Below are 26675 nucleotides of genomic sequence, written 5' to 3' on the forward strand. Positions count from 1 at the left end.
TTCTTTCTGCATTTAGAGGTTACGTTTGTTTTTTCTTTGAACTCTATCTTCTGCATCATTGCCTAAGACAAATCAGATTTTAAGGAATGCCTGTATCTGCTTATCTTTATGCGTAATGTGATTAACCTCATTAAGTGAGATAAGCGATCAACCACATATTCATTTTTCAACTTGTTGGCACAACTCTCATGAATAGTCAGGGGATCCAAAAGAAGGGGAGAAAACAGACAAACTTTGAACTTGTAGGGGTGGGAGAGAAAAGGGTTAGCTAGAGGAACCTGTTTTGTTCACCCGTCTCAAAGCCCCTGGGCCACCTCTTGTGTAATGTTGGTGGACGTGACTTGTTAACTGTAGTAAATCAATTTAGCTAATATATTAATCCTTCAATATATTACTGTATCCAAGAGAATAATGTTTATTTTTAAGATGGCACCTGAGCCAACAACTGTTGCCAATCTTCTTTTTTTTTTCTCCCCAAATCCCCCCCATACATGGTTGCATATTTTAGTTGTGGGTCCTTCTAGTTGTGGCATGTGGGACGCCACTTCAGCATCGCCTGACGAACAGTTCCATGTCCGCGCCCAGGATCTGAACCAGGGAAACCCTAGGCTGCCGAAGTGGAGAGCGCAAACTTAACCACTCAGCCATAGGGCCGGCCCCTGAGAATATTTTTTAATTAAGGGAATTTTTGCATATTATAATACTTTCCCTTGCAGAAATTAATACTGTGAAAATTACAGAGAGGTTGGTGGCAGAGGTGGTGGAGAGAATATGATACCGTTGGGCAAGAGTCCTTATCATAGTTCGTTCAGATTTCATAGGCTAAGACGCAGTGTAGGACAGCAACCAGCAAGTTACTTCTGTACCCAGGAGCCCACGTGTGAACCCTGACTCTACTGCTTACCTGAAACCTTGATCTAACCAGTTTCCCATGTATAAAGTGGAAGTAATAACAATGGAATGATACATAGGGTGTTTAACTCAGTATCTGGCACATTCTAAGTGCTCAATAAATATTAGCAATGTCTGCTATTATGAGTAAAATTCGCCATTACTGAAGAATAATTCTGAAACTTTTCTGCTTTATAAAATACACTGGGTAGACTCCAGTCTCCTGTCTTGAAATGAAGGCATGCCGCAGTTTGGTTTTTTTTTTTCTCCCTGGGAATTGAGCAGGAAAAATGGCTTAGAGGTCTCAGAATGTTGTGTGCATACATTAGCTGAATCCCTCTATTTTTATTATATTACCTCTGCCCTCAGCTGTGTCTCATTTCTCCCAGGTCAGTTCCTCTGTTTCACTTCTGTTCACAGAAGAAACTTCCAGTGTTCAGCCAGGGTGGAGGAGAGTCCGTTGCCAGTCTAGAGGGAAGGGATCTAGGGATCTGACGGCTTAGTAAACAGACTGCCAATCAATCCTTTTTATTTTGGTGCACTTTTCATTTCTCCTTCGCTTCCAGAGGTACCTGGTGTCACCAGTTCCTCACCCTGTTGCTTTAGAGGAAGGGAGTTATTCTACTGTGTACATTGGGTTGGTCCTTAGTACATCCTACCATTGGCCTAGGGCTAAATTCTACTAAATCAGTTACTTCTGTCACCTCCTGTCTTCTATTCTCCATCTAAGTGAGTTTATGCCTTTTTATGAAATACCTTCCATTAAGCTTTTAGAAGGGAGTGAGAATAGGTGCATGAATTCACTCCACGATCTGTACCAGCAATAGTTACTCCTTAATCAAGAGACTTCTTAAGATCATCTAAGTAAAAATTATCTGCTAGATGGAGGAGTGAAACCGTATTGTATAAAAAATTGTTAGCATGTAGATTTGGTTGCTTTTCCCAAGTCTGTTCACATGGAATTGGGGAATCTGACTTCTCGCCTTGAGTCAAAGGTAAGCAGATATGTATTGACTATTTAAGAAATATACCACTCTGATGGATCTTATAAGAGCTAAACAGGAAAAGTGTGATGCAGATTTCAAGCTTAAAGCTCTGTTTCAAGCTCTGTTCTGTATGAGTAAACTTGTCTTCCTTATGAGTTTGACAGAAGCACAATTTGCAATCCCAGCTACCTATCATTTAAACAAAAAGCAGAAGAGAAAGAGAATTTCACCAGAGTTGATTTGATGTGGTGGTTGAGAGAGACAGAATTTTTTTTTCTGTTGGGGAAGATTAGCCCTGAGCTAACATCTGTGCCAATCTTCCTCCATGATATATATGCAGGTCACCACCACAGCATGGCTGATGAATGGTGTAGGTCCACACCGAGGGTCTGAACCCACGAACCCAGTTCACCGAAGCAAGTACACAAAACTTAATCATTATGTCATGGGGCTGGCCCCGAGAAAGACAGAATCTTAAGCCTTGTTCTCTGCAGTGCCAACTTTATGGAAAAGAACACCTTTAACTCACCTTGAAAGTTAAGAGAAGGCAGAACATCTTTGACAGGAGATTTAGAATTTTGAACATAACAGAGTTGGAAGGATATATGGAATTTTATGGTTGAGATGTCCAAAGACTTATAAATATAAATTACAAAGTATATTAAAATGTACTCTAAGAAAGTAAAAAATATGTACCACAGGATTTCAAAGAAAAAAATTAGATGTTGTTGAGAGACTTCTGAGTAGGTTCAGAGATAAATTGACAGCCATACTGGGCTTAAAAGATAAGATTTTTGGGGCCAGCCCCATGGCCAAGTGGTTAAGTTCGCGCGCTCCGCTGCAGGCGGCCCAGTGTTTCGTCACTTCAAATCCTGGGCACAGACATGGCACCGCTCATCGAGCCACGCTGAGGCAGTGTCCCACATGCCACAACTAGAAGGACCCACAACTAAGAATGTACAATTGTGTACCAGGGGGCTTTGGGAAGAAAAAAGGAAAAAAATAAAATCTTTAAAAAAGAAAGATAAGATTTTTGACTGGCTAGGTTGTTTGGAGTATGTTTTGATTTTGAGTATTGGGAGATGAAAAAGGAAGTTGAAGCCAGATAGCAAGGGACGTTGAATACTGAAGTGAGGTTTTAATTATTAAAGAATGAGAAGTAACTGAAAGTTTTAGAGGAAAGGAGTAAAATTCTAAAAGGTATGCTTTCAGTAATTTGACCTGGCAGTAATGTCCATTGATTGTTGTATTAAAAGAGAAGAGTGACGGTCCTCCATAATTAGTGGCTGTTCCAATATATGACCTTGAATGTGTCCCTCACATTTCTCTGAGTGTGTATGATAGATGAACTCTTCATTGCTGGTGTCATGTGCTACTAATTGAATTAAATAATCAGTATTTGTAAGGACTTCTTATGTGTCCAGTTTTATGCTAACTGCTATAAGCGGTACAAAATAAGTCAAAGATTGGGCATTTTCATGGAATATAGAGTCTAGCAAGTCAGGGTGAGGACTGTAATAACTTGGATCAGATAAAGCCAAACTGATATTTACTATAAATGCAACTGGGAACTAAAAGGTAGAAGATGGCCACATGATCTAGGAAAGCTGAGGACGATATCGTGGAAGGGTTAGCACTTCAACTAATTTGAAGGGTAGGTGAAGTTTACGTGGCTGGTGGCAAGAAAGTTAATCAAAATGAATGAAGATTCCTTGGTAAGAAGACACGTAGGGACAATGAAGAACTTGGTTTAAATGAAACTAAGAGCTGGTGTTGGTAGATTAATAAGAAACAGATGAGGTGGGAATGTAGGATCCAATCACAAAGGACCTTGAGAAATGGGCCAGGTGATTTGGGGTAAGAAATAATGAGATATAAAAGGCTCATGAGCAGAGATTAATATTATGAAAAGATATCTCAGAAAATTTAGTCTGGCAGCACTATTCATGGATTGAGAGTAGAAGAAATTGGAAATGAAAAAGAGTCTAAGATGCTGTTATAGGAAACAGATGTGAGGGCTTGGAGTATAAAGCTGCTGACAGTAGGAATGGAGAGATGGAACAAAATTGAAATAAAGATTTTGATGGAAAAATGAAAAGAAATTGGTGCCAAATTGCCAGAAGCTGGAAAAGAAAGAATCAAAGATTAGTCCACACATAATGATGAGGAGATTGGAAGCACATATTTTTGCAAAGGAGAGAAGAGTTGAGAAAAAAACATGATAAATTTGATCTTAAATATACTAAGTTTAAAATTATAACATAGAAACCAAAGACATATGTTTTTAAACTATGAGATTGGAGCATAATTGAGTTGTTCAGACTAAAGGCTAAGGTTTGTTATTTATCAGCACATTTTAGTGTCAGGATATGACTTTAAATTCTGGTTTTGTTTAGTTCTAAGCTGCATAACCTTTGCAAATCCATCTAGTTCTCACCCCTGGAAAAGGGAAAAAATAAAATTAGTAGCCATTTTATTGAGTGTGTATACACTCATAATGTGCTATACAGTACATTGGGCTTTTCTTTTAGACGATTTTATTCCTGAAAACAGTTCTACTACGTGGCAGGTACTGTTGTCATCTCCATTTTACAGATCAGCAATCTGAGGCTCAGTGAGCTTGCATGAGCTAAGATTGCACAGCTAGAAAGTGACAGGGCTGGATTTGAACCAAGGATTGTCTGTCTCCAAAGCTGCTGCTCTTCACCAATTATGCAGTGCTGCTTCTACTGTGCCTCCTTCCCATATGTGCCTCCCTACCGTATGTCCTTTACCAACTCTTACAGTTAAGCTGTGTATTTATTAAGTGCTTCCTAAGTGCCTTACTCTGTGCTAAGTACTTTTTATGCATTGTTTTATTTAATCATCTAACAATCCTATGAGGCTGCTACTATTAATGTTTATATTCCTCAGACGAGGAATCACTTAGACAGTGAGTTATTTTTCCAAAGTCACATAGTTAAATAGCAGAACTGCAATTTATACAGCAATTCTATCTGATTTCAGAGCCTATATTCTTTTTCATTCTTGAAAGTCATTTTGAGGATTAAATAAGATTATTATATCATTTTCTTAACTTTAAGGCATGAGGCAAATAGCCTTTGATTAGTAGTGATAGTGTTAGTATTAGCAACCTCAGAATAGCATGAAGGTGATGGTTGAAGCTGGGGAGTACATGAACTCTCCGAGGGAATAAATTGATAGAAAAGAACCTATTATGGAGAGAATCATGGGAGATATTTGTAATTTAGAACTAGCAGAAGGGAAAGGAGTCAGAAAAGCATAAAAATCGCTTAGAAAATACAGTAGCATGGAAGCCTGAGGAAAAAAATTCACAAAGATTTGAGACATCAGTGGTATCAAATGCCACATAAAATTTGAAAAGGATAGGTCATTGTACTCTCCCAGCAAACTGCTACTCGTGCTGAGATACCAGGAAACAGAACCTCCATCCCTCCAGTTTCCCAATGTAGAAAGCTGGGAATTTTCCTTGAATATCTTTTTTAACTTTCTTCTTCCCTCCATTCACCTAATCACTTATTTCAACCTCCTAAAAATCTCTCTCAAAATATCTTCCCTCTCCTCCCCATCCTCACTCTTAATTCCCCAGTTCAGAAAGTCTCACTTCCTGCCTAGATTCCTCCAGCAACTTCTCAGTTGTTTTTGCTTCTTGACTTACTTCCCTCCAGCCCATAGTCTATTGTGCAGCTGAAATGATGTTTTTAAAAGACACATGCAGTCAGGTCAGTTTTCTGCTTAAAAACTATCCATTGTGACGCCAGCAACATGGCAGAGTAAGCTGTTCTGTTTGTCTCTCCTGCTTCGAACTACATCTAAATGGACATTCGTTACTCAGCGGAGGACACCCAGCACATCAGGACACCTAAGAGACCTGTGCAGATATACATCTGAAGGTGGATGGACTACCCCTGGGGAGATGGTGGAGATAGGTGAGCACTCTCCGGCCCCCAGCAGCCATGTACATATGTGTGACTGCTGTCCTGGCTGGAGTGTCCATAGCACCAGTGTGGCACCAAGGATGGCAGCATGCCGTGGCAACCCTGCTGACAGCAACCCTGAGCCCCCATGTGATCACTTTATTATCTGATGGGAGAGCCCATGGTCCCACCACAGTCCCCAGGAGTGGCCCAGGCTTGGACCCAGTGGGGAGTCCCCACCCACCATGCATAATGGTTGGTGCAACCTAGGAGGAGACAGTGGCAAATCTGCAGGCCCAGGCAAATGAGTTCCCAACTGCTGCGAATGCTCATAATTCTGCTGCGGCCCCAAAAGGGGGAGTGCATCTTGGCAAGACTGTGAGAGCAGACAGCGGCAGCCCTGAGCCTTCATGTGGTCACCTACTCATCAGGTGGGGGAGCCCACAATACTGCTGCAGTCCCAGGGAGTGGCTCTGGCTTGGACCCAGTGGGGAGGCCCTGCCCACCAAGTATAACAGCTAATGTGACCAACGAGGAGATGGTGGCAGATCTGTGGGCCTGGGTGAATGAGTTCTCGGCTGCTGTGAACACCCATAGTACCACTTCAGCCCCAACGGAGGGAGCGTGTCTGGGCAGGACCATACAAGCAGGCAGCAGCAGCCTAGAGCCCCTGCATGATCACTTTCCCATTCAGTGGGAGAGCCCTCAGGGCTGCAGCAGTCCCAAGGAGTGGCCCAGGCTTAGACAGGCACAGCTGATAGGGATCACAATGGGCTCAGAAAACACAGCTCCTGCACACCACCCCCATGGTGGCAGGTGTAATTTGTGACCAGATACTATCACATGTGAAGGCACAGATCCACCCCATCAAATAGTATGACGGAGTATATTAATACTCCAGACCAGAAGGAAAAATACAAACACCCAGAAATCAATCCTGAAGGCACAGAAATCTACAATCTGAATGAGGGAGAAATCAAAATAGCTGCCAAAAAAACCCTCAACAAGTTACAAGAGAACTCAGAAAGACAATTCAAGGAAATCAGGAACAAAATTAGTGAACAAAGGGAATTCTTCACAAAGGAGATTGAAATGATAAAGAAAAAACAATCAGAAATGTTGGAATTGAAAAACACTATGAATAAGATAAAGAAAAATCTGGAGTCCTTAAATAATGGAGCTGATTTTATGGAGAATAGAATTAGGAATTCAGAGGGTAGCAATATAGAAATTCTTCAGGTGGAGAGAGAGAACTAAGACTAAAAAGAAATGAAGAAATTCTCTGAGAAGTAGCTGACTCAATTAGGAAATACAAAATGAGGATTATAGGTATTTCAGAGGGAGAAAGGAGCAGAGAGCTTGTTCAAAGAAATAATAGCGGAGAATTTCCCAAACCTGAGCAAGGAGCTGGAGCTACAAGTAAAAGAAGTTAATGTAATTCCTAATTACGTCAATGTAAAAACACCTTCTGCAAGGCATATATTATTAAAACCAGCAAAAGTTGCAGGCTGGCCATGTGGCCAAATGGTTAAGTTCACACACTCCCACTTCAGTGGCCTGAGGTTTGCAGGTTTAGATCCTGGGCATGGACCTGCACACCATTCATCAAGCCATGCAGTGGCAACATTCCACATAGAAGAACTAGAATGACCTAAAAGTTGGATATACAACTATGTGCTAGCTTTGAGGAGATAAAAAATGAGGAACATTGGCAACAAATGTTAGCTCAGGACCAATTTTCCTCCGAAAAGAAAATTTAAGAAAAGCTGGTAAAAGTCAATGACAAAGAAAAAATATTAAGGACAGCAAGGCAGAAGAAAATAATTTACACAGGAGCCCCTACAGGCTTTCAGTGGATTTCTCATCAGAAACTTTCCAAGCTAAGAGAGAGTAGAATGATATATTCAAAGTTCTAAAAGACAGAAACTTGTAGCCAAGAATACTTTATCCAGTGAAAATATCCTTCAGATATGATGGAGAAATAAAAACTTTGCCAGATAAACAAAGGCTGATGGCATTCATCACCACAAAACGCCCCCCTACAAGATAGAATTAAGAAGGCCCTCATACCTAAAAAAAAAAAAAGAAAAAGAGAAAAAAGAGTTTACAAAGCCTTGAACAAGGAGATAATTAGGCAGACGAAATCAAAAAATTGCAACTCTCTATCAGAACAGATTAGCAAACAATTATAACATTAAAGATAAAGAGAAGGAAAATATAAAAAATAAATATCACTTCATTTTAAGAACAAACTCACAACACAAAATGGAATAAGTTGTGACAAGAATAATTTAGAAGGAGAAAAGAAAGGGATGTAATCTGCTTAGACTAAGGGAATAAGAGGCTGTCAGAAACTGGACTATCTCATCTATGAGATATTATATACAATCCTCACAGTAACCACTAAACAAAAAATCAGAACGGAGACCCAAGTGATAAATAAGGAAAAACCATCATAGAAAACCACCAAACTGAATTACAAAATACACAGGAAAAGAAACAAGGGAAATACAGAACAACCATAAAACGTGATAAAATGGCAACATTAAGCCCTCATATATAAATGATCACTCTAAATGTAAATGAATTGAATTCCCCAATCAAAAGACACAGAGTGGCTGAATGGGTTAAAAAACAAGATCCAACAATATGCTGCCTCCAGGAAACGCTTGTCAGCTTTACAGACAAACACAGGCTCAGAGTGAAGGGATGGAAGACAATACTCCAAGCTAATGGCAAACAAAAAAAGCAGGTGTTGACATACTTATATCAGACAAAGTAGACCTCAAGAAAAAAAGGCAATGAGAGGCAAAGAAGGACAGTATGTAATGATAAAAGGGACACTCCCATCAAGAGGACATAACGCTTATAAAATATATATGCGCCTAACACAGGAACAGCAAAGTACGTACAGCAACTATTAATTGATCTAAAAGGAGATATTAACAGCAACACAGTAATAGTAGGGGACCTTAACACCCCACTTTCTTTTTTTTCTTTTTTCTTTTTCTTATTGCACTAACATTGGATTATAACATTATAAAGCTTTCAGATGTACATCGTAATATATTTCAAATTCTGTGTAGATTACATCATGTTCACCACACAAAAATTAATTGTAGTCCATCACCTCACATGTGAGCCAAATCACCCCTTTTGCTGTTCCCGCTCCCCCCTTGCCCTATGGTAACCACCAGTCCAATCTCCATTGCTGTGTGTTTCTTTGTCATTGTTTTTATCTTCTACTTATGAATGAGATCATACGGTATTTGACTTTCTCCCTTTGACTTATTTCACTCAGCATAATATCCTCAAGGGCCATTCATGTTGTCACAAATGGCTGGATTTCATCATTTCTTATGACTGAGTAGTATTCCATTGTGCATATATACCACATCTTCTTTATCCATTTGTCCCTTGATGGGCACCTAGGTTGCTTCCAAGTCTTACCTATTGTGAATAATGCTGCAGTGAACATAGGATTGCATGTATCTTTATGCATTTGTGTTTTCATGTTCTTTGGATAAATACTCAGTGGATAACTGGATCATATGGTAGATCTATTCTTGATTTTCTGAGGATACTCCATACTGTTTTCCATGGTGGCTGCACCAGTTTGCACTGCCACCAGCAGTGTACCAGGGTTCCCTTCTCTCTGCATCCTCTCCAACACTTATTGTTTCCTGTCTTGTTAATTATAGCCATTCTGACTGGAGTGAGGTGATATGTCATTATAGTTTTGATTTGCATTTCCCTGATAGCTAATGATGTTGAGCATCTTTTCATATGCCTGTTGACCATCTGTGTATCTTCTTTGGAGAAATCTCTGTTCAGCTCTTTTGCCCATTTTTTAATTGGGTTGTTGATTTTTTTGTTGTTGAGATGTATGAGTTCTTTGTATATTTTGGATATTAACCCTTTTATCTGATGTATAGTTTGCAAATATCTTCTCCCAGTTGTTAGGTTGTCTTTTTGTTTTGTTGATGATTTCTTTTGCTGTGCAGAAGCTTTTTAGTTTGATGTAGTCCCATTTGTTCATTTTTTCTTTTGTTTCCCTTGCACTGTCAGTCTTGGTACTTGAAAATATGCTACTAAGACCAATGTCAGAGAGTGTACTGCCTATGTTTTCTTCTAGAAATTTCATGATTCCGGGTCTTACATTCAAGTCTTTAATCCATTTTGAGTTGATTTTTGTGAAAGATGCAAGCTAATAGTCTATTTTCATTCTTTTGCATGCCACTGTCCAGTTTTCCCAACACTATTTATTGAAGAGACTCTCCTGTCTCCATTGTATGGTCTTGGCTCCGTTGTCAAATATTAGCTGTCCATAAATATGTGGGTTTGTTTCTGGGCTCTTGATTCTGTTCCGTTGATCTGTGTGTCTGGTTTTGTGCCAGAACATGCTGTTTTGGTTACTATGGCTTTGCAATATATTGTGAAATCAGGGAGTGTGATACCTCCAGCTTTGTTCTTTTTTCTCAAGAATCCTTTGACTATTCAGGGTCTTTTGTTTTTCTGTATAAATTTTAGGATTCTTTGTTCAATTTCTGTGAAAAATGTTGTTGAAACTTTGAGAGGGATTTCATTGAATCTATAGATTGCTTTAGGAAGTACGGACATTTTAACTATATTAATTCTTCCAATCCAAGAGCACGGAATATCTTTCCATTTCTTTGTGTCTTCTTCGATTTCTTTCAACAATGTTTTATAGTTTTCAGTGTATAGACCTCTCACCTCTTTGCTTAAGTTTATTCCTAGGTATTTTATTTCTTTAGTTGCAATTGTAAATGGGATTGTATTTTTAATTTCTCTTTCTGTTACTTCATTGTTAGTGTACCAAAATGCAACTGATTTTTGTATGTTGATTTTGTATCCTGCGACTGACTGTATTCATTTATTGTTTCTAAAAGTTTTTTAGTGGATTCTTTAGGGTTTTGTATATGTAAAATCATGTCGTCTGCAAAGAGTGACAGTTTCACTTCTTTTTCAATATAGATCCATTTTATTTCTTTTCCTTGCCTAATTGCTCTGGCTAGGGCTTCCAATACTATGTTAAATAAGAGTGGTGACAGTGGGCATCCTTGTCCGGTTCCTGTTGTTAGAGGGATAGCTTTCAGTTTTTCTCCATTGAGAGTGATATTTGCTGTGGGGTTGTCATATATGGCCTTTATTATGTTGAGGTATTTTCCTTCTATACCCATTTTATTTAAAGTTTTTATCATAAATGGGTGCCGTATCTTGTCAAATGCTTTTTCTGCATCTATTGAGATGATCATCTGATTTTTATTCTTTGGTTTGTGAATGTGGTGTATCGCATTGATAGATTGCAGATGTTGAACCATCCCTGCATCCCTGGATTGAAACTCACTTGATCATGATGTATGATCTTTTTAATGTATTGTTGTATTCGATTTGCTAGTATTTTGTTGAGGATTTTTGCATCGATGTTCCTCAGTGATATTGCCCTGTAATTTTCTTTTTTGTGTTGTTCTTGTCTGGTTTTGGTATCAGGATAATGTTTGCTTCACAAAATGAGTTAGGAAGCCTCCCCTCCTCTTCAATTTTTTGGAAGAGTTTGAGAATGATAGATATTATGTCTTCTTTGAATGTTTGGTTGGATTCACCAGGGAAGCCATCTTGTCCTGGACATTTATTTTTTGGGAGGTTTTTGATTGCTGTTTCAATCTCCTTACTGATGATTGGTCTATTCAAATTCTCTACTTCTTCTTGGTCCAGTTTTTGATGGTTATATGTTTCTAAGGATTTATCCATTTCTTCTAGATTATCCAAGTTGTTGGCGTACAGTTTTTCATAGTATTCTCTTATTATCTTTTGTATTTCTGAGGTGTCCATTGTAATCTCTCCTCTTTCATTTCTGATTTTATTTATTTGAACCTTCTCTCTTTTTTTCTTGGTGAGTTTAGCTAAGGGCTTGACAATTTTGTTTGTCTTTTCAAAGAACCAGCTCTTGGTTTCATTAATTTTTTCTGTTGTTTTTTTAGTCCCTATTTCGTTTATTTCTGCTCTGATTTTTATTATTTCCTTCCTTCTGCTGATTTAGGGCTTTGTTTGTTCTTCTTTTTCCAGTATCTTTAGATGCACTTTTAGATTGTTTATTTGGGAGTTTTCTCCTTTGTTGAGGTAAGCCTGAATTGCAATAAACTTCACTCTTAGAACTGCTTTTGCTGTATGCCATAGATTTTGGCATGTTGTATTTTCATTTTCATTTGTCTCCAGGAGTTTTTTGATTTCTCCACCGACCTAGTCATTGTTCAGTAGCATTTTGTTTAATCTCCACATTTTTGTGCCTTTTCTGATTTTCTGCCTGTATTTGATTTCTAGTTTCATACCTATGAGGTCAGAAAAGATGCATGGTATTATTTTGATCTTCTTAAATTTATTGAGACTTGTTTTGAGGCCAGTATGTGATCAGTCCTGGAGAATGTTCCATGTGCATTTGAAAAGAATGTGTATTCTGTGGTTTTTGGATGGAATCTTTTATGTATATCCACTAAGTCCATCTGGTCAAATGTGTCATTTAAAGCCAATGTTTCCTTATTGTTCTTCTCTTTGGATGATCTATCCATTAGTGTAAGTGGAGTGTTGAAGTCCCCTACTATTATTGTGTTACTGTCTATTTCTCCTTTTTGTTTGTTAATAATTGCTTTATATATTTAGGTGTTCCTATGTTGGGTGCATAGAAATTTACAAGTGTTATATCTTCTTGTTGGATTGTTGCCTTTATCATTATGTAGTGCCCTTCTTTGTCTCTTGTTACAGTTCTTGTTTTAAAGTTTGTTTTCTCTGATATGAGTATTGCTACCCCTACTTTCTTTTCTTTCCATTTGCATGGAATATCTTTTTCCATCATTTCACTTTCAGTTTGTGAGTGTCTTTAGGTCTGAAGTGTGTCTCTTGTATGCAGCATATATATGGGTCTTGTTTTTTTATCCAATTGTCTACCCTCTGCCTTTTGATTGTAGCATTTAAACCATTGACATTTAAGTAGCTATTGGTAAATATGTATTTATTGCCATTTTATTACTTTTTTTCTGGTTGTTTTAGTAGTTCTCTGTTCCTTTCTTTTTCTCTTGCTCTCTTCCCTTGTAATTGGATGGCTTTCTTTAATAATATGTTTGATTTCTTTTGTCTTACTTATTTGCTTATTTATTATAGGTGTCTGATTTGTGATTACCATGAGGATCCTATATAATATTCTATGTATATAACAGTCTATATTGAGTTGATGACTCTTTAGCTTGACCTCTTTCTAAAAGCTCTACTTTTTCACTCCCCTCCTCCCACATTTTATGTTATTGAAGTCATCTTTAATCTCTTGTTTTGTGTCTGTCCTTTACCCTCTTGCCATTGAAATATGTAATTTTAGTACTTTTGTCTTTTAACTTTCATATTATCTTCACAGATGGTTGATCTGCTACCTTTAGTATATTTTTACCTTTACAAGTGGTTTTATTGCCTGGTTTTTTAGGTGGGTTTTTTAAATAATTTTTTATCCCTATTTGTGTCATCACTTTCCCACTTAAATAAAGTCCCTTGAGCATTTCTTGTAGAAATGGTTTCTTGGTGATAAACTCATTTAATTTTTGCTTGTCTGGGAAGCTCTTTATCTGTCCTTCCATTCTGAATGACAACCTTGATGGATAGAGTATTCTTGGCTGTAGGTTTTTTTCCTTTTAGCACTTTAAATATGTAATGCTATTTTCTTCTCGCCTGTAGGTGTTCAGCTGAGAAGTCCACTGATAGCCTATGGGCTTTCCTTTGTATGTCACTTGTTGCCTTTCTCTTGCCACTTTTAGGATTCTCTCTTTATCTTTAATTTTGGACATTTTAATTATAATGTGTCTTGGTGTGGGCCTCTTTGGGCTTCTCTTGTTTGGAGCTCTCTGTGCTTCCTGTACTTGGATGTCTGTTTCCCTTCCTAAGTTAGGAAAATTTTCATCTATCATTTCTTCAAATAAATTTTCTGCCCCTTTGTCTCTCTCTTCTCTTTCTTGGACACCTATAATATGAATCTTTGTGTGCTTGATATTGTCCCAGAATAGCCTTAGACTGTTCTCATTCTAATTCTTTTTTCTTTTTCCTGTTAAGCTTGGTTGATTTCCTCTAGTCTTTCGTCTAGCTTGCTGATCCATTCTTCTGTATCATCTACTCTGCTATTAAGTCCCTCTAATGAATTTTTCACCTCCAGTATTGTATTCTTCATTTCTGATTGGTTCTTTTTTATATTTTCCAGTTCTTTGTGGATGAGTTCACTGTGTTCATCCAGTCTTCTCCCAATGTCAGTGAGCATTCTTATGAGTTTTTGTTTAAACTCTTTGTTGGGTAAGTCACTTATTTCTGTTTCATTTAGTTCTTTTTCTGGTGTTTTTCCTGTTCCCTTGCTTGGAATGTATTCTTTTGCCTCCTCATTATGCCTCTTTCTCTGTGCTTTTATCTATTAGGTGAGTTGCCTATGTCTCCTGATCTTGGAGAAGTGGCCTTATGTAAGAGATACCTTTTGAGGCCAAGCATAGTGCTTTCCTCTTGCCACCAGTCCAAATGATCCAAGAATGACCCCTGTGTGGGCTACTTATGTCCTTCTGCTGTGGCAAGGTTGCTCTTAATGCATGTACCTAGGGAATCTAGTCTTACCTTCCCTGGCCAGCTGTTTGTAAGTCCAGTTTGTGAATCCTCAGCATCATTGGCTACAAGGTCTAACAGCACACTCTTGTTGCAGTTTTCCTGTTAATTGGGTAGCTTACCCAGTGTAGCTGGTTGCTAGGTTCAGGGGCTTACAGTTGCTGTAGGCCTCTGGCCTACAAGGCTGTTGTCAGTTCGACTAGGAGTGCAGCTGAGTGGGGCTGGCCCTAGGCACTGGAGCACTCATTTGTTTCAGGTTTTGGAAGGTGAAGCTGATCCTTTTTATGGCTATTTGTGAAGCACAGGTCTTCTGCCACTGAAAAGCCTCACCCCCCACAGGACCACACACACCATCAACACAGTCCTGGTGCATGCACACTTCCCAATCCCCTAGAGCGTACTCTGATGCCACACTGCATTGGCCCCCACCTCTCCACCAGTGCCCCCCACAGTTCACCTTGTCCTCACAGAGGCCCTGCCCCACAGAGGTGGACACACTCACCTTCCTGTAGAGGATCAAGGCACCCAGTCAGTGCTGGCGAACAAGTAGCCTGAGGGCTTGTTGTTGGGTGGGGCTGGTCCCAAGGCGGGCTGCCTGCCCTGGCTGAACTGGATTAAATCAACGCCCTTGTGGTTGTGGCAGACTCCTGGGCTAACAGGCCAGGGGAAGAATTTCAATGGCGTCTGCTGGGGTCTGTGTCAGCACACCTGGACTAGGTCACAGTAATGGCCACCACCAATGTTTCAGTCTCTGGAGAGGTCCCTTCTCTTATCGAGATGCACCCAGAGCCCACCAGGTGAGTCTCTTTTCACCAAAGGACTGTCAGTCTTCTCTCTCATGATTTTACATTGCTGAGACAGGTGAGTTTGTGCATGGGCCCATTAAGACCTGGGTCTTTTCAGCTTTTTTCCAGTAGCTTTTCTGGAGGTATTGTGCACTGCAGTTAATAACCAGCGAAGCCAGATAGTAAGACCCTCATCTCAGTTGCACTGAGTCTGAAGAATGCTTATAGCAGTATCAGTCCCCCACTCTGGACCTCACTCCTCCAGGGCGGGCTGTATACCTTAGGGTGGCTCCTGCCTGGCCAGCTGAGAAACTCTGCTGCTCCTGAAGGTGGCTGTTTTTCTCTCCAGAAGAAATTTCTGCCTCTTCTGCCTTAGTCAGGAAGTCCCTTGTTATGAGGGTTCTTTTTATCCAGTTTTCAGTTTTCCAGCCAGGGTAATTTTTCCAAAAATAGTTGTAACCTGGTTGTGTTCATGGGAGGAGATGAGTTCAGAGTCTGCTAATGCTGCCATCTTGACGAGATCCCCCACATCCCACTTTCATCAATGGCTAGATCAACCAGACAGAAAGTCAACAAGGAAATAGTGGAACTAAATGAAAAACTAGACCAGATGGACTTAATAGATCTGTATAGAACACTCCATCCAAAATCAGCAGAATACGCATTCTTCTCAAGTGCACATGAGACATTCTCAAAGACAGACCATATGTTGGGAAACAAGGCAAGCCTCAATAAACTTAAGAAGATTGAAATCATATCAAACATCTTTTCTAACCATAATGCTATGAAACTAGAAATCAACTGCAAGAAAAAAGCTGATAAAGTCACAAACATGTGGAGACTAAAGAGCATGCTACTGAACAATCAATGGATCATTGAAGAAATTAAGGATAAATCAAAAACTGTCTGGAGACAAATGAAAACACACCATACAAATTCATTTGAGATGCAGCAAAAATGGTCCTAAGAGTGAAATTCATTACAATACAGGCTCACCTTGAGAAACAAAAAAATCTCAAATAAACCATCTCAAATTTCCCCTAACAGAATTAGAAAAAGAAGAACAAAGCCCAAAGTCAGCAGGAGGGAAATAATAAGAATTACCACCGAAATAAATTAAATTGAAACAAACAAACAAAAAAAACAGTAGAAAGGATCAATGAAACAAAGAGCTGGTTCTTAAGGAGATAAACAGAATTGACAAAAACCTTATCCAGGCTCACGAAGAAAAAAAAGAGAGAATCCTCAAATAAATAAAATTATAAATGAAGGAGGAGAAATTACAGTGGGTACCACAGAAGTACGAAGGATTATAAGAGAATACTAAGAAAAATTATGTGCCAACAAATTGGACAATCTGGAAGAAATGGATAAATTCCTAGATTCATACAACCTCCCAAAACTGAACAAAGAAGAAATAGAGAATCTGAATAGATCATTCATAAGTAAAGAGATTGAAATGGTAATCAAAACCCTCCCAAAAAATAAAAGTCCAGGACCAGATGGCTTCTCTGGAGAATTCTGCCAAACATTCAAAGAAGATTTAGTACCTCTCCTTCTCAAACTATTCCAAAAATTTGAAGAAGACAGAACACTTCCTAATACATTTTACAAGGCCAGCATCACCCTGATCCCAAAGCCAGACAAGGAGAAAACAAGGAAAATTACAGGACAATGTCGCTGATGAACATAGATGCAAAAATTCTCAACAAAATATTGGCAAACTGAATACAGCAATACATCAAAAGGATCACATACCTAATGGTTCAACACCCACAAATCAATCAGTGTGATAAACCACAGTAACAAAATGGAATTAAAACCATGTGATCATCTCAATACATGCTGAGAAAACATTTGACAAGATCCGACATCGATTTATGACAAAAATTCTCCATAAAATGGGTGTAGGAGGAAAGTACCTCAATATAGTAAAGGCTATATATGACAAACACACAGTTACCATCATACTCAACAGGGAAAAACTGAAAGCCATCCCTCTGAGAACAGGAGCAAGACAAGGGTGCCCACTCTCACCACTCTTACTCAACATAGTACTGGAGATTTTGGCCAGAGCAATTAGGCAAGAAAAAGAATAAAAAGAATCCAAACAGGCAATGAAGAAGTGAAATGCTCCTGTTTGCAGACTACATGATTTTATATATAGAAAACCCTAACGAATCCATTGGAAAACTATTAGAAATAATCAACAATGACAACAAGTTGCAGAGTACAAAATCAACTTTCAAAAATCAGTTGCATTTCTATACTCTAATGATGAACTAACAGAAAGAGAACTCAAGAATACAATCCCATTTACAATCGCAGCAAAAATAATAAAATACCTAGGAATAAATTTAGCCAAGGAGGTAAAAGACCTATACAATGAAAACTATAAGACATTATTGAAAGAAATCCATGATGACATAAAGAAAGGGAAAGATATTCCATGCTCATGGATTGGAAGAATAAACATAGTCAAAATGTCCATGCTACCAAAAGCAATCGACAGATTCATTTCAATCCCAATCAGAATCCCAATGACATTATTCACAGAAATAGAACAAAAAATCCCAAAACTCATGTGAGGCAACAAAAGACACTGAATAGCTAAAGCAATCCTGAGAAAAAAGGACAAAGTGTGAGGCATCACAATCCCTGACTTCAAAATATACTACAGAGCTATAGTAATCAAAACAGCATGATACTGATACAAAAGCAAACACACAGATCAACAGAAGAGAACTGAAAGCCCAGAAATAAAACCACACATGTATGGACAGCTAATCTTTGACAAAGGAGCTGAGAACATACAATGGAGAAAGGAAAGTCTCTTAAATAAATGGTGTTGGGAAGACTGGACAGCCACATACAAAAGAATGAAAGTTCACCATTATCTTTCGCCATAAACAAAAATTAACTCAAAATGGATTAAAGACTTGAAGGTAAGACCTAAAACCATAAAACTCCTAGAAGAAAATATAGGCAGTACACTCTTTGACATCGGTCTTAGAAGAATCTTTTGGCATACCATGTCTACTTGGGCGAGGAAAACAAAAGAAAAAATAAACAAATGGGACTGATCAGGGTAAAGAGCTTGTGCAAGGCAAAGGAAACCAGGAACACAACAAAAAGACAACCAACCAACTGGGAGAAAATATTTGTAAATCATATATATGACAAGGTGTTAATCTCCAAAATATATAAAGAACTCATACAACTCAACAACAAAAAAGCAAGCAACCTGATCAAAAAATGGGCAGGGGATATGAACAGAGTATTTTTCCAAAGAAGATATACAGATGGCCAACAGGCACATGAAAAGATGTTCAACATTTGTAATCATCAGGGAAATGCAAACCAACACTACAATGAGGTACCAACTTACACCTGTTAGGATGGCTATAATTACCAAAACAAAAATTAACAAATGTTAGAGAGGATGTGGAGAAAAGGGAACCCTCATTCATTGCTGGTGAGAATGCAAACTGGTGCAGCCACTATAGAAAACAGTATGGAGATTTCTCAAAACATTAAAAATAGAAATACCATACAACCCAGCTATTGCACTACTGAGTTTCTATCCAAAGAACTTGAAATCAACAATTCAAAGAGACTTATGCACCCCCATGTTCATTGCATCATTATTCACGATAGCCAAGACGTGGAAGCAACCCAACTGCCCATCGACTGATAAATGCATAAAGAAGATGTGGTATACATACATATATATATACACCCACACATACACAATGGAATACTACTTAGCCATAAAAAAGGACAAAATCATCCCATTTGCAACAACATGGATGGAACTTGGGGGTATTACATTAAGTGAAATAAGCCAGGCAAAGACAAACATGGTATGATTTCACTTATTTGTGGAAGGTAAATAAATACACTACCAAAGAGAACAGATGAGTGGTTACCAGAGGAGAAGGGGGTTTGGGAGTGGACAAAAGAGGTAAAGGGGCAAATATATATGGTGACTGGCAAGCAATAATGTATAACTGGAATTTAACAATGTTATAAACTATTATGGCCTCAATAAAAAATGAAAAAACCTACCCATGAGGGGGCCAGCCTCGTGACGCAGCGGTTAAGTTCACATGTTCCAGTTTGGCAGCCAGCATTCACCGGTTTGGATCCTGGTGCAGACCTATGCACCACATGTCAAGCCATGCTGTGGCAGGTGTCCCACATATAAAGTAGAGGAAGATGGGCACCGATGTTAGCTCAGGGCCAATCTTCCTCAGCAAAAAAGAGGAAGATGGTGGCAGATGTTAGCTCAGGGCTAATCTTCCTCAAAAAAAAAAAATTTTTTTAAACACCTATCCATGAGTTCTCATTGACCTTAGGATAATGACTTAGCATGGCTTAAGAACCTCCATAAAATCTGTCCTCATTCTAGTTTTTCAGTCTCATCTCACCACTATTACTCATCTAGTTATGCTCTAGCTAAGCCTGACTTTTTCAATTTCTAGTACCCATCATGTGCTCTCGGACTTAACACATTCTCTTCCTTCTGGAACAGTTTTTCCTCTCTCACTCTTTCCCTCCCTTCCTCTCCTCCTCCTGCCTCTCCTGGTTAATTCATCCTTCAGATCTCAGCTTAAGTTTTACTTACTTTGAGACGCTTCCTTAATTCCTTCCTGTTAGGTCCCCTGCTTTACACTTCCACAGCATCTCATGCATCCACCAGAACAGTCACTAGCCTTTATGATAATTGCTTGTTTAACTTTCTGTCTATGCCTTCTACCTTTCTGTCTATACAGTAATTATATTACTGTATATTCTGTAATACACAGTATATTCTATTACTGTATATTACTGTCTGTTCTGTTTACGCAGAATTTATATGTCTGCTCCCATTGTTATTCCAAGCACTTAAAACAATGCCAGACCTATAGTAGATGTTTAATAACTACTTCTGTAATTCCTATGAATGAATATATGCAGCATGAAAATATTTTGAGTGTTAAGCATATCAGTCATAAAATGAAATTGTGGTGGGTTTTATAAACCTCACAGTTTTCTCTAAATGGTGGGGGAGAGGGTGAAGTGCAATTTCGTTTGGCTTTTTTTTTTCAATTTTAAGATAACTAACAGATAAATGAGGCTAATTTTTAAAAAGAAAAATTTGATTTAATAAGAAATTCTCACAATTCATGGTTATTACAATCTTATAAAGGGATAAAAAATTAAACAAGGAAATCATGATCCCCTTAACCTTCTGAGTTCAATAAACAGTAGTGTTCAAATGGAGTTACTATGAATATGAATATTTATCTATATAAATGTCAGAAAGAAATAGAATCATACAAGCAATTTCCTTTCATTTACTAGGAATTCACTTTTTAAATGTTCGGACTCCAAGGCGTTCTTATAAGCCATGAAATGACCCAAGTCAGCCACATCTGTTCATAATGTTTTTTAAAAAGCTATCATAACAGTAATTAGAAGGAAAAGTAATATTCACCTTCCCTGAAAATTGTCTCCAAAAGACAACATGGCACAATATAGACATATGTGAAGCAAGGAGCCAAAAGTAGAGGATTTTATATCCTCTAATTTTATCCTATATGTAAGGCTAGAAAAAAAGAAGTCAGTAACTTTCTCCTCCCTTTTACTTGGTAATTCTGTTTAGAAGTGGCTTTCTTTCTGGCTGAAATTAGAGCCATCAGTACGTGCCAGTCGGGCCCTTTTCAGGGAGCATGCAAGGGTATCGGGAACGTGAGAGGGCTGCCAATTGGTCGTTGAGTACTATGTGCTACACTCTGCTAGGAAGGAACTGTGAGAGAGTCTAAGAAATTTAGAAACTTATAGTCTCATGAGAAACTTTTAAATTCAAGAAGTAAATAGTGATGCAATACAGAAATATGTCACAAGGAAGCATAGAATAGTCCCACAAGCAGTAACAGGAGTGATTTCTATAAGCTGAAGAGAAGGTTTATATTTATGCTTGTGTTTATCACTTTATATTTCACTTTGTAAGATTTAGTCTTTTCTATTTTTTCAACCAGTCAAGATTCTTTTGAATTTTTATTTTACTTTATTTTATCTATTGTATTAGCTTTATGTCTTTGTGTTCCTATGAAGGATGGGACCAAAGGGCTGAAGTCTTTGATTGTCAGTTTACAGAGCTTGATTTTTACTGAGTAGACAATGGTCAGCCACCAAAAGTTTTTAAGCACATAAGTGCCATGGTTATATATTGTTAAGGAAATTTAGTATGGTGAAAACATGTAGGGTAGATTGGGAGGGTTGAAAACAAAGCAAGAAGACAAGATGATTTTAATAGTTAAAGTGCAGAGTGATCAGGAAGGATGTTAGAATGGAAGGGAATGTCCACTTTGACTTGTTCGCTGTCATATCCATAGTGTATAGGGATCTGGCACTTAGTAACTACTGAGTGAATGTTTGTTGATTCAATAAATGAATTAATGAAAATTTTAAAAATGTAGACTATGTGGCAGAAGGAAAGGAAAGAGTTAAGTTCTCCAATATTTCAAGCTTGATTGAAATATTGCAAAAATAGGGAATTGACCAGGGAGAGGTTTTGAGGAAAAAATTAAGAACTTTGTTTTATTCATGTTGAAGTTAAAACAACAACGCTCCCAAGTCAAACACTCAATAAGCATTTTGGGGGGGAGTAGTATATGGGAGAGAGGTTGGTGGCTAGAGATTTTGCTTTGACAGCCATTTGCATAGAAGTAATAGAAATAGTAGTGATCATGATTCTCAAAGAAAGGACTATATAGATAAAAGAGCAGAAGGTCAATGGAAGGGAAAATTAATGTAATAGAGAAAAGGTAGCATGTGTTGAGTGCTTCCTGTGCATTAGGCACTGGGTTAAGAGCTTTGTACATATCATCTGTTGTAATCCGGCACCCACATAAGGGTGGGTATTACCTTGGAAAATAAAAATTCATAGAAGTTAAACAATTCATCCCAGATCCTGTGCCCAATAAGGATGTTGGAATTACATCTGTCTATTCCCGCTTTTCTATCTCTGCTGAAACTACTCTCTGCTTGTGAATTTTATCTGTCTTTTCCAATAAATTCTTTAACATGTTTATGATAGTTTTTTTTAAAGTCCTTGTCTACTGAGTCCAATATTTTCTTAATGTGTGGGTCTGTTTCTATTTTCTGGTTTTCTCCTGATTATAGGTGACATTTTTTACTTTTTGACATCTCTTAATTTTTTAAAATGTATTTTATGGTAGGTATTGAATAAAAAAGAACAAAAGAGACTGAAGTAAATAATATTTACCCAGAAGAGCTGCATCCCTTCCTCTGTCTGACGGCCAGTCTGAGGTTTTTATTCTCTTTAATAATCTCCAGTTGAGCTGGGTCTGGTGTGAGTAGCATTTGTTTCAGTTTGATACTTGTTTTAAATATTTTGAGAGCAGAATAAGAGCTGTCCCTTTATCAGAGCTTGTGATCTATGCTCTAGTAAGTCTAGATATCTCTCTCCCCTGACCCCTTGCCCCCAATTTACAGTTCTGCCACCAGTGTTTTATGCCTTTTCAAGGGCCTACTACTCTTGGCCTCTCCCTGCCTCCTCCCTGGCTTTCCAAGCCTTGGGAGAAATCCCTCAGTCTTTCTACCCTGTCACCAGCCTTTAGTACAGTGAAATCTCAAGAGAAAAGACTTGATGTGCAGGTGTTCCCAAGGGGATCTCTATCCCCTCTGCTGCCCTGGCCCCAACTTTCGGCATCTAGCCACTGTGTGCACTTGGTTAAGGCTCTGTGGGAAAGAATTGGCAGGCTATGGAAAAGAGTTGACGGGCTCTATAGACTCCCTCAGTCTCCTCAGGACTCTCCTAAGCCATCACAGAAGTCCACATGTGGCCATACGAGTTTGTCTGCCGTCCACATGCAGTGATAGAAGCCCTCATCTATGAGGTTCACTTCTCCTCTCTCTGTTCCACTAGGAGAATGGCTGTGGACCTTCGCTCACCTAGGGAGAGCCCACCCTGATCTGCAATTCAGTTCATCCAGACTTCTTTGCATTCTCAGCTCTGTCTGTAAAACAAAAAAAGCATGATTTTGTAGCTTATCTGTCATATTTTTGCTGTTTTGATGAGAATAACTGTCTAATTCCACTTTTTACCTACTACCTGAAACTATTAAATGTATTTTAATCATTAATGAATATTAGCCAGTAAAAAAACAGACAATGTTAAAAATACTTATTTTTTATTTTTCAATATAGATTGCTATTTTACGTGATTAAGTTATGGAAAGAATCACAATTCAGTGAAAAATTAAACTTTAAAAAAACCGTTACCCATTTAGTATTTTCAGTTACAGTGATACTGATAGAGAAACTTATCGAAGAGAACTGCAAGAACTGTATTTGGAGCGACTAAATGCCAGCATACAATAATTTCAATCTTGAGCTGAAACCCCACACAGACCTGAGACGTGTTAGGAATAAAGTTGCTACTTTCTGTGAACAATGTAGATACTAGTAACCCTGACCTACAGGTTTTAGAAAAGTAAATTGAATATTGTGTAACACAAATATGTCTCAGGAATGAGCACATCTGGATTCTCCACTTACCTAAACTGACCCTTTCTATCACGTGGATATGTCTCATGCTTTTGTGCTGCAAAGATGTTGATTCCTAACAGGGTGCTGTGTCTCAGCAGGAGATTCATTAACGAAAGTGGCTAGCACAGGCTTTGCTTCTTGAGGAGGTTCTCTCAGGACATCAAAGGGACTTGCAGCTGGCTAACAGTCAGCCAATAAAGATGAAGATATCTCTGATTACTTATGTCTATTAGAACTTGAAGCTAGTAGAGTTTGGAGGGGCTGCAAAAGACATCGTGAGGATTCATAGTCAGACTACTTCTTGGTTCGTCAGCCATAAAAATCACTGGGCTCTTTATACACATTACACATTTCTTGACTTGGAATCTGTGTTTATGCTGGTGAATCAGTAATCGAAGGGAAGAGGAGATCCTGCATATTGTTTATAGAAACATCGTCACTGTTTCCTTATTTTGTGGTGTTGAAATATAGGGTGTGGTATATTTGGTAATCTCCAAGAGACCAAGGACATTGTTTTATTTACTTTGGGATCTTCCTCATGTAGCAAGCAAGGCCTGCCTAGTAATCATTGTTCAACAAATATTCGTTAAAGAACTGATTGGATGAATACTATGAAAATATTTTAAGTGAACTGAAAATACCACTGGACACATTCAAATTTTAGATTTTGTCGCTGGCAGTCATTTTTTTTTTTATTTTTTGAGGAAGATTAGCCCTGAGCTAACATCTGCCACAAATCCTCCTCCTTTTGCTGAGGAAGACTGGCCCTGAGCTAACATCCATGCCCATCTTTCTCTACTTTATCTGTGGCATGGCTACCACAGCATGGCTTGTCAATTGGTGCCATGTCCACACCTGGGATCCCAACCGGCGAACCCTCTGCCACCGAAGCGGCACATGCGAACTTAACAGCTGCGCCACCACGCCGGCTCCTGGCAGTCTTTTCATAATGATAATACGTTGGTTTAACATAGCAGTGTACATCATTCTTAGTAGGGACTAGTAGAACTACTTTAGTAGGATAACAGCCTTGCCAACTTTAATAAAAAAAATCCAATTATTCTTTGGTGGTGGATTACATAAATTATGCAAAGCTTCACTAAAACATTTTCTAACAAATAGAAGCTAATAATTGACAAGTATACTCCCACATAAAAAGACTGACCATAAAGGTGAGATTAGAAGCCTCACTGGTGGAAAATTGCAGGAATGGGAGCCCAGTGAACGAGAGACCAGCAAAGAAGGGGATAGGCACTATCTGGCAGTACAAGGAAACACCCTTGAAATCCACATCCCATTGTTATCCCTAGATTTTTATTGCAAAGCAGATATTAATTTAATTTGGTTTAATATGGTAATCTGTCCCTGTTATCTGCTGCCATAATTCTGCCTTGCTGATTCTCTACTTCATGACCCAATGTGGTGAAAATTCACTTACTTTGCTCTGTGAACTCTTGTAGAAGGTAACCACCCAGTTTTCTTTCCCTCACTTTTCTTGCTCTTTGGCTTTGCAGTGTCATCCATGTTACTACAGATCCTTGGAGGGAACAGTGGAGTTCTTATAGATCCATGTTCTAAATCCCTAAGGGCACATAGTCAATAGTTGAAATGTAATGGATTCAGAATGGTAGCGCAACCATAAAAATAAGCAAACAAATGCATAACCATGCAAGTAAAACTGAAGACTTAGGCCACAGTCCCAGCGCTTGCAGGAACAGAGAACATCGGTGGAATCACTCTTCCTTTGAGCTCTGAGGACTCTGGGCTGGGAGAGGGAAAGCTGTGAAATTCAGAATGAAAGAGATGAAATCATAGTGATGAAGCCTCGACACAGGAGCAGAACGATTCTGACACAGAGTGCTCCCCAGCACTGATTCTAGCCATGTGCCAGCCAAATAGGAGATTATGTTACTCTCTCTATCAGAATCATTTAAATCATATAGCTTATATTTAATGCAAATCACAGGGTTTTTACATTTCTTTGCTTGCTTGTTTGTTTTTTAATTTCGGGTTTAACTAGACAACATTGTAAGCTATCCCAACCTTTCTTGGAGTTAGAGTTTTCTAAGGCTAGTCTGCAGCTGTGGAAGTTCGCTAGTTCTCAGTACCCTTGGAACTTTACAGTGATAACAACCTCAAGACTAATAACCATGTTTGTGACTTCTTTTTGTTCACAGGCCTAAGGAAAGGGCTTAGATTGCTTTCTCTGTGTCTCTGAGAAATGTTCTAAACACAACATATTTTTTCCCTTCCACATATAGATCAAAGGTCAAGGGGAAAACACAGTTTGGCTGCATGTATTCTCGTTTACCACTTAATGACTTAGTAACTTTCCTCCTTGGTCTCCCTTTGAATCTAAAGCTAGAGTCATTCCTAAAATTTATTGTTTTCTCATTATACACAAAAATGTTGGGCCCTTACACCTTTTTGTAAGGGTTTTGGAATTATTAAAAATCCTATGCTTTATGATAACATTTTTCAAATGGCTTTAAATATGTGTTTTAAGCAGAAACATAAAATTGTTTTCCTGTAGATTGCAGTCTATTTTGGAATTAAAGTTTCTAACATGGATGTTTTTAAAGACAAAAGAATACGTGAAGTGAGCATTTTTGCTGTCTAATTTTGTTTCCTGTTTCTTTCTTTTTTTCTTTTTCTTCCTGTTTTCAGCTTTCTAGCAAGTATGGAGTCCATATTTGTGGAGAAGGTGGAGAATATGAAACATTCACTTTGGATTGCCCTCTATTTAAGAAGAAAATAATTGTGTAAGATTTCATTTCAGCATTTTCTTCCCTTTCCTTAAATTTAAGTGATGGGAGCAACTTAACATTAAGCTTGAGGCAACTTTTGTGGGGAGAAATAGAACATGTCCTCTAAGT

General features: G+C 38.4%; 1 protein-coding gene across 3 annotated transcripts in view; it reads left to right on the plus strand.

Annotated features, from left to right (window-relative positions):
• DPH6 (diphthamine biosynthesis 6) overlaps positions 1-26675 on the plus strand; it is a 175849-nt gene that overhangs the window by 134485 nt on the left and 14689 nt on the right. For 2 of the 3 annotated variants that reach the window (XM_070625997.1, XM_008517319.2), the window contains exon 7: positions 26467-26561. In XM_070625997.1, coding sequence (XP_070482098.1) covers positions 26467-26561 — 95 coding nt within the window. Of the gene's footprint in view, positions 1-14069; positions 14159-26466; positions 26562-26675 lie in introns of all 3 variants that reach the window. The other variant, XR_011541566.1, reaches the window with a different exon arrangement.

The sequence above is a fragment of the Equus przewalskii genome, chromosome 1 (assembly GCF_037783145.1).
Source record: "Equus przewalskii isolate Varuska chromosome 1, EquPr2, whole genome shotgun sequence".
NCBI lineage: Eukaryota > Metazoa > Chordata > Mammalia > Perissodactyla > Equidae > Equus > Equus przewalskii.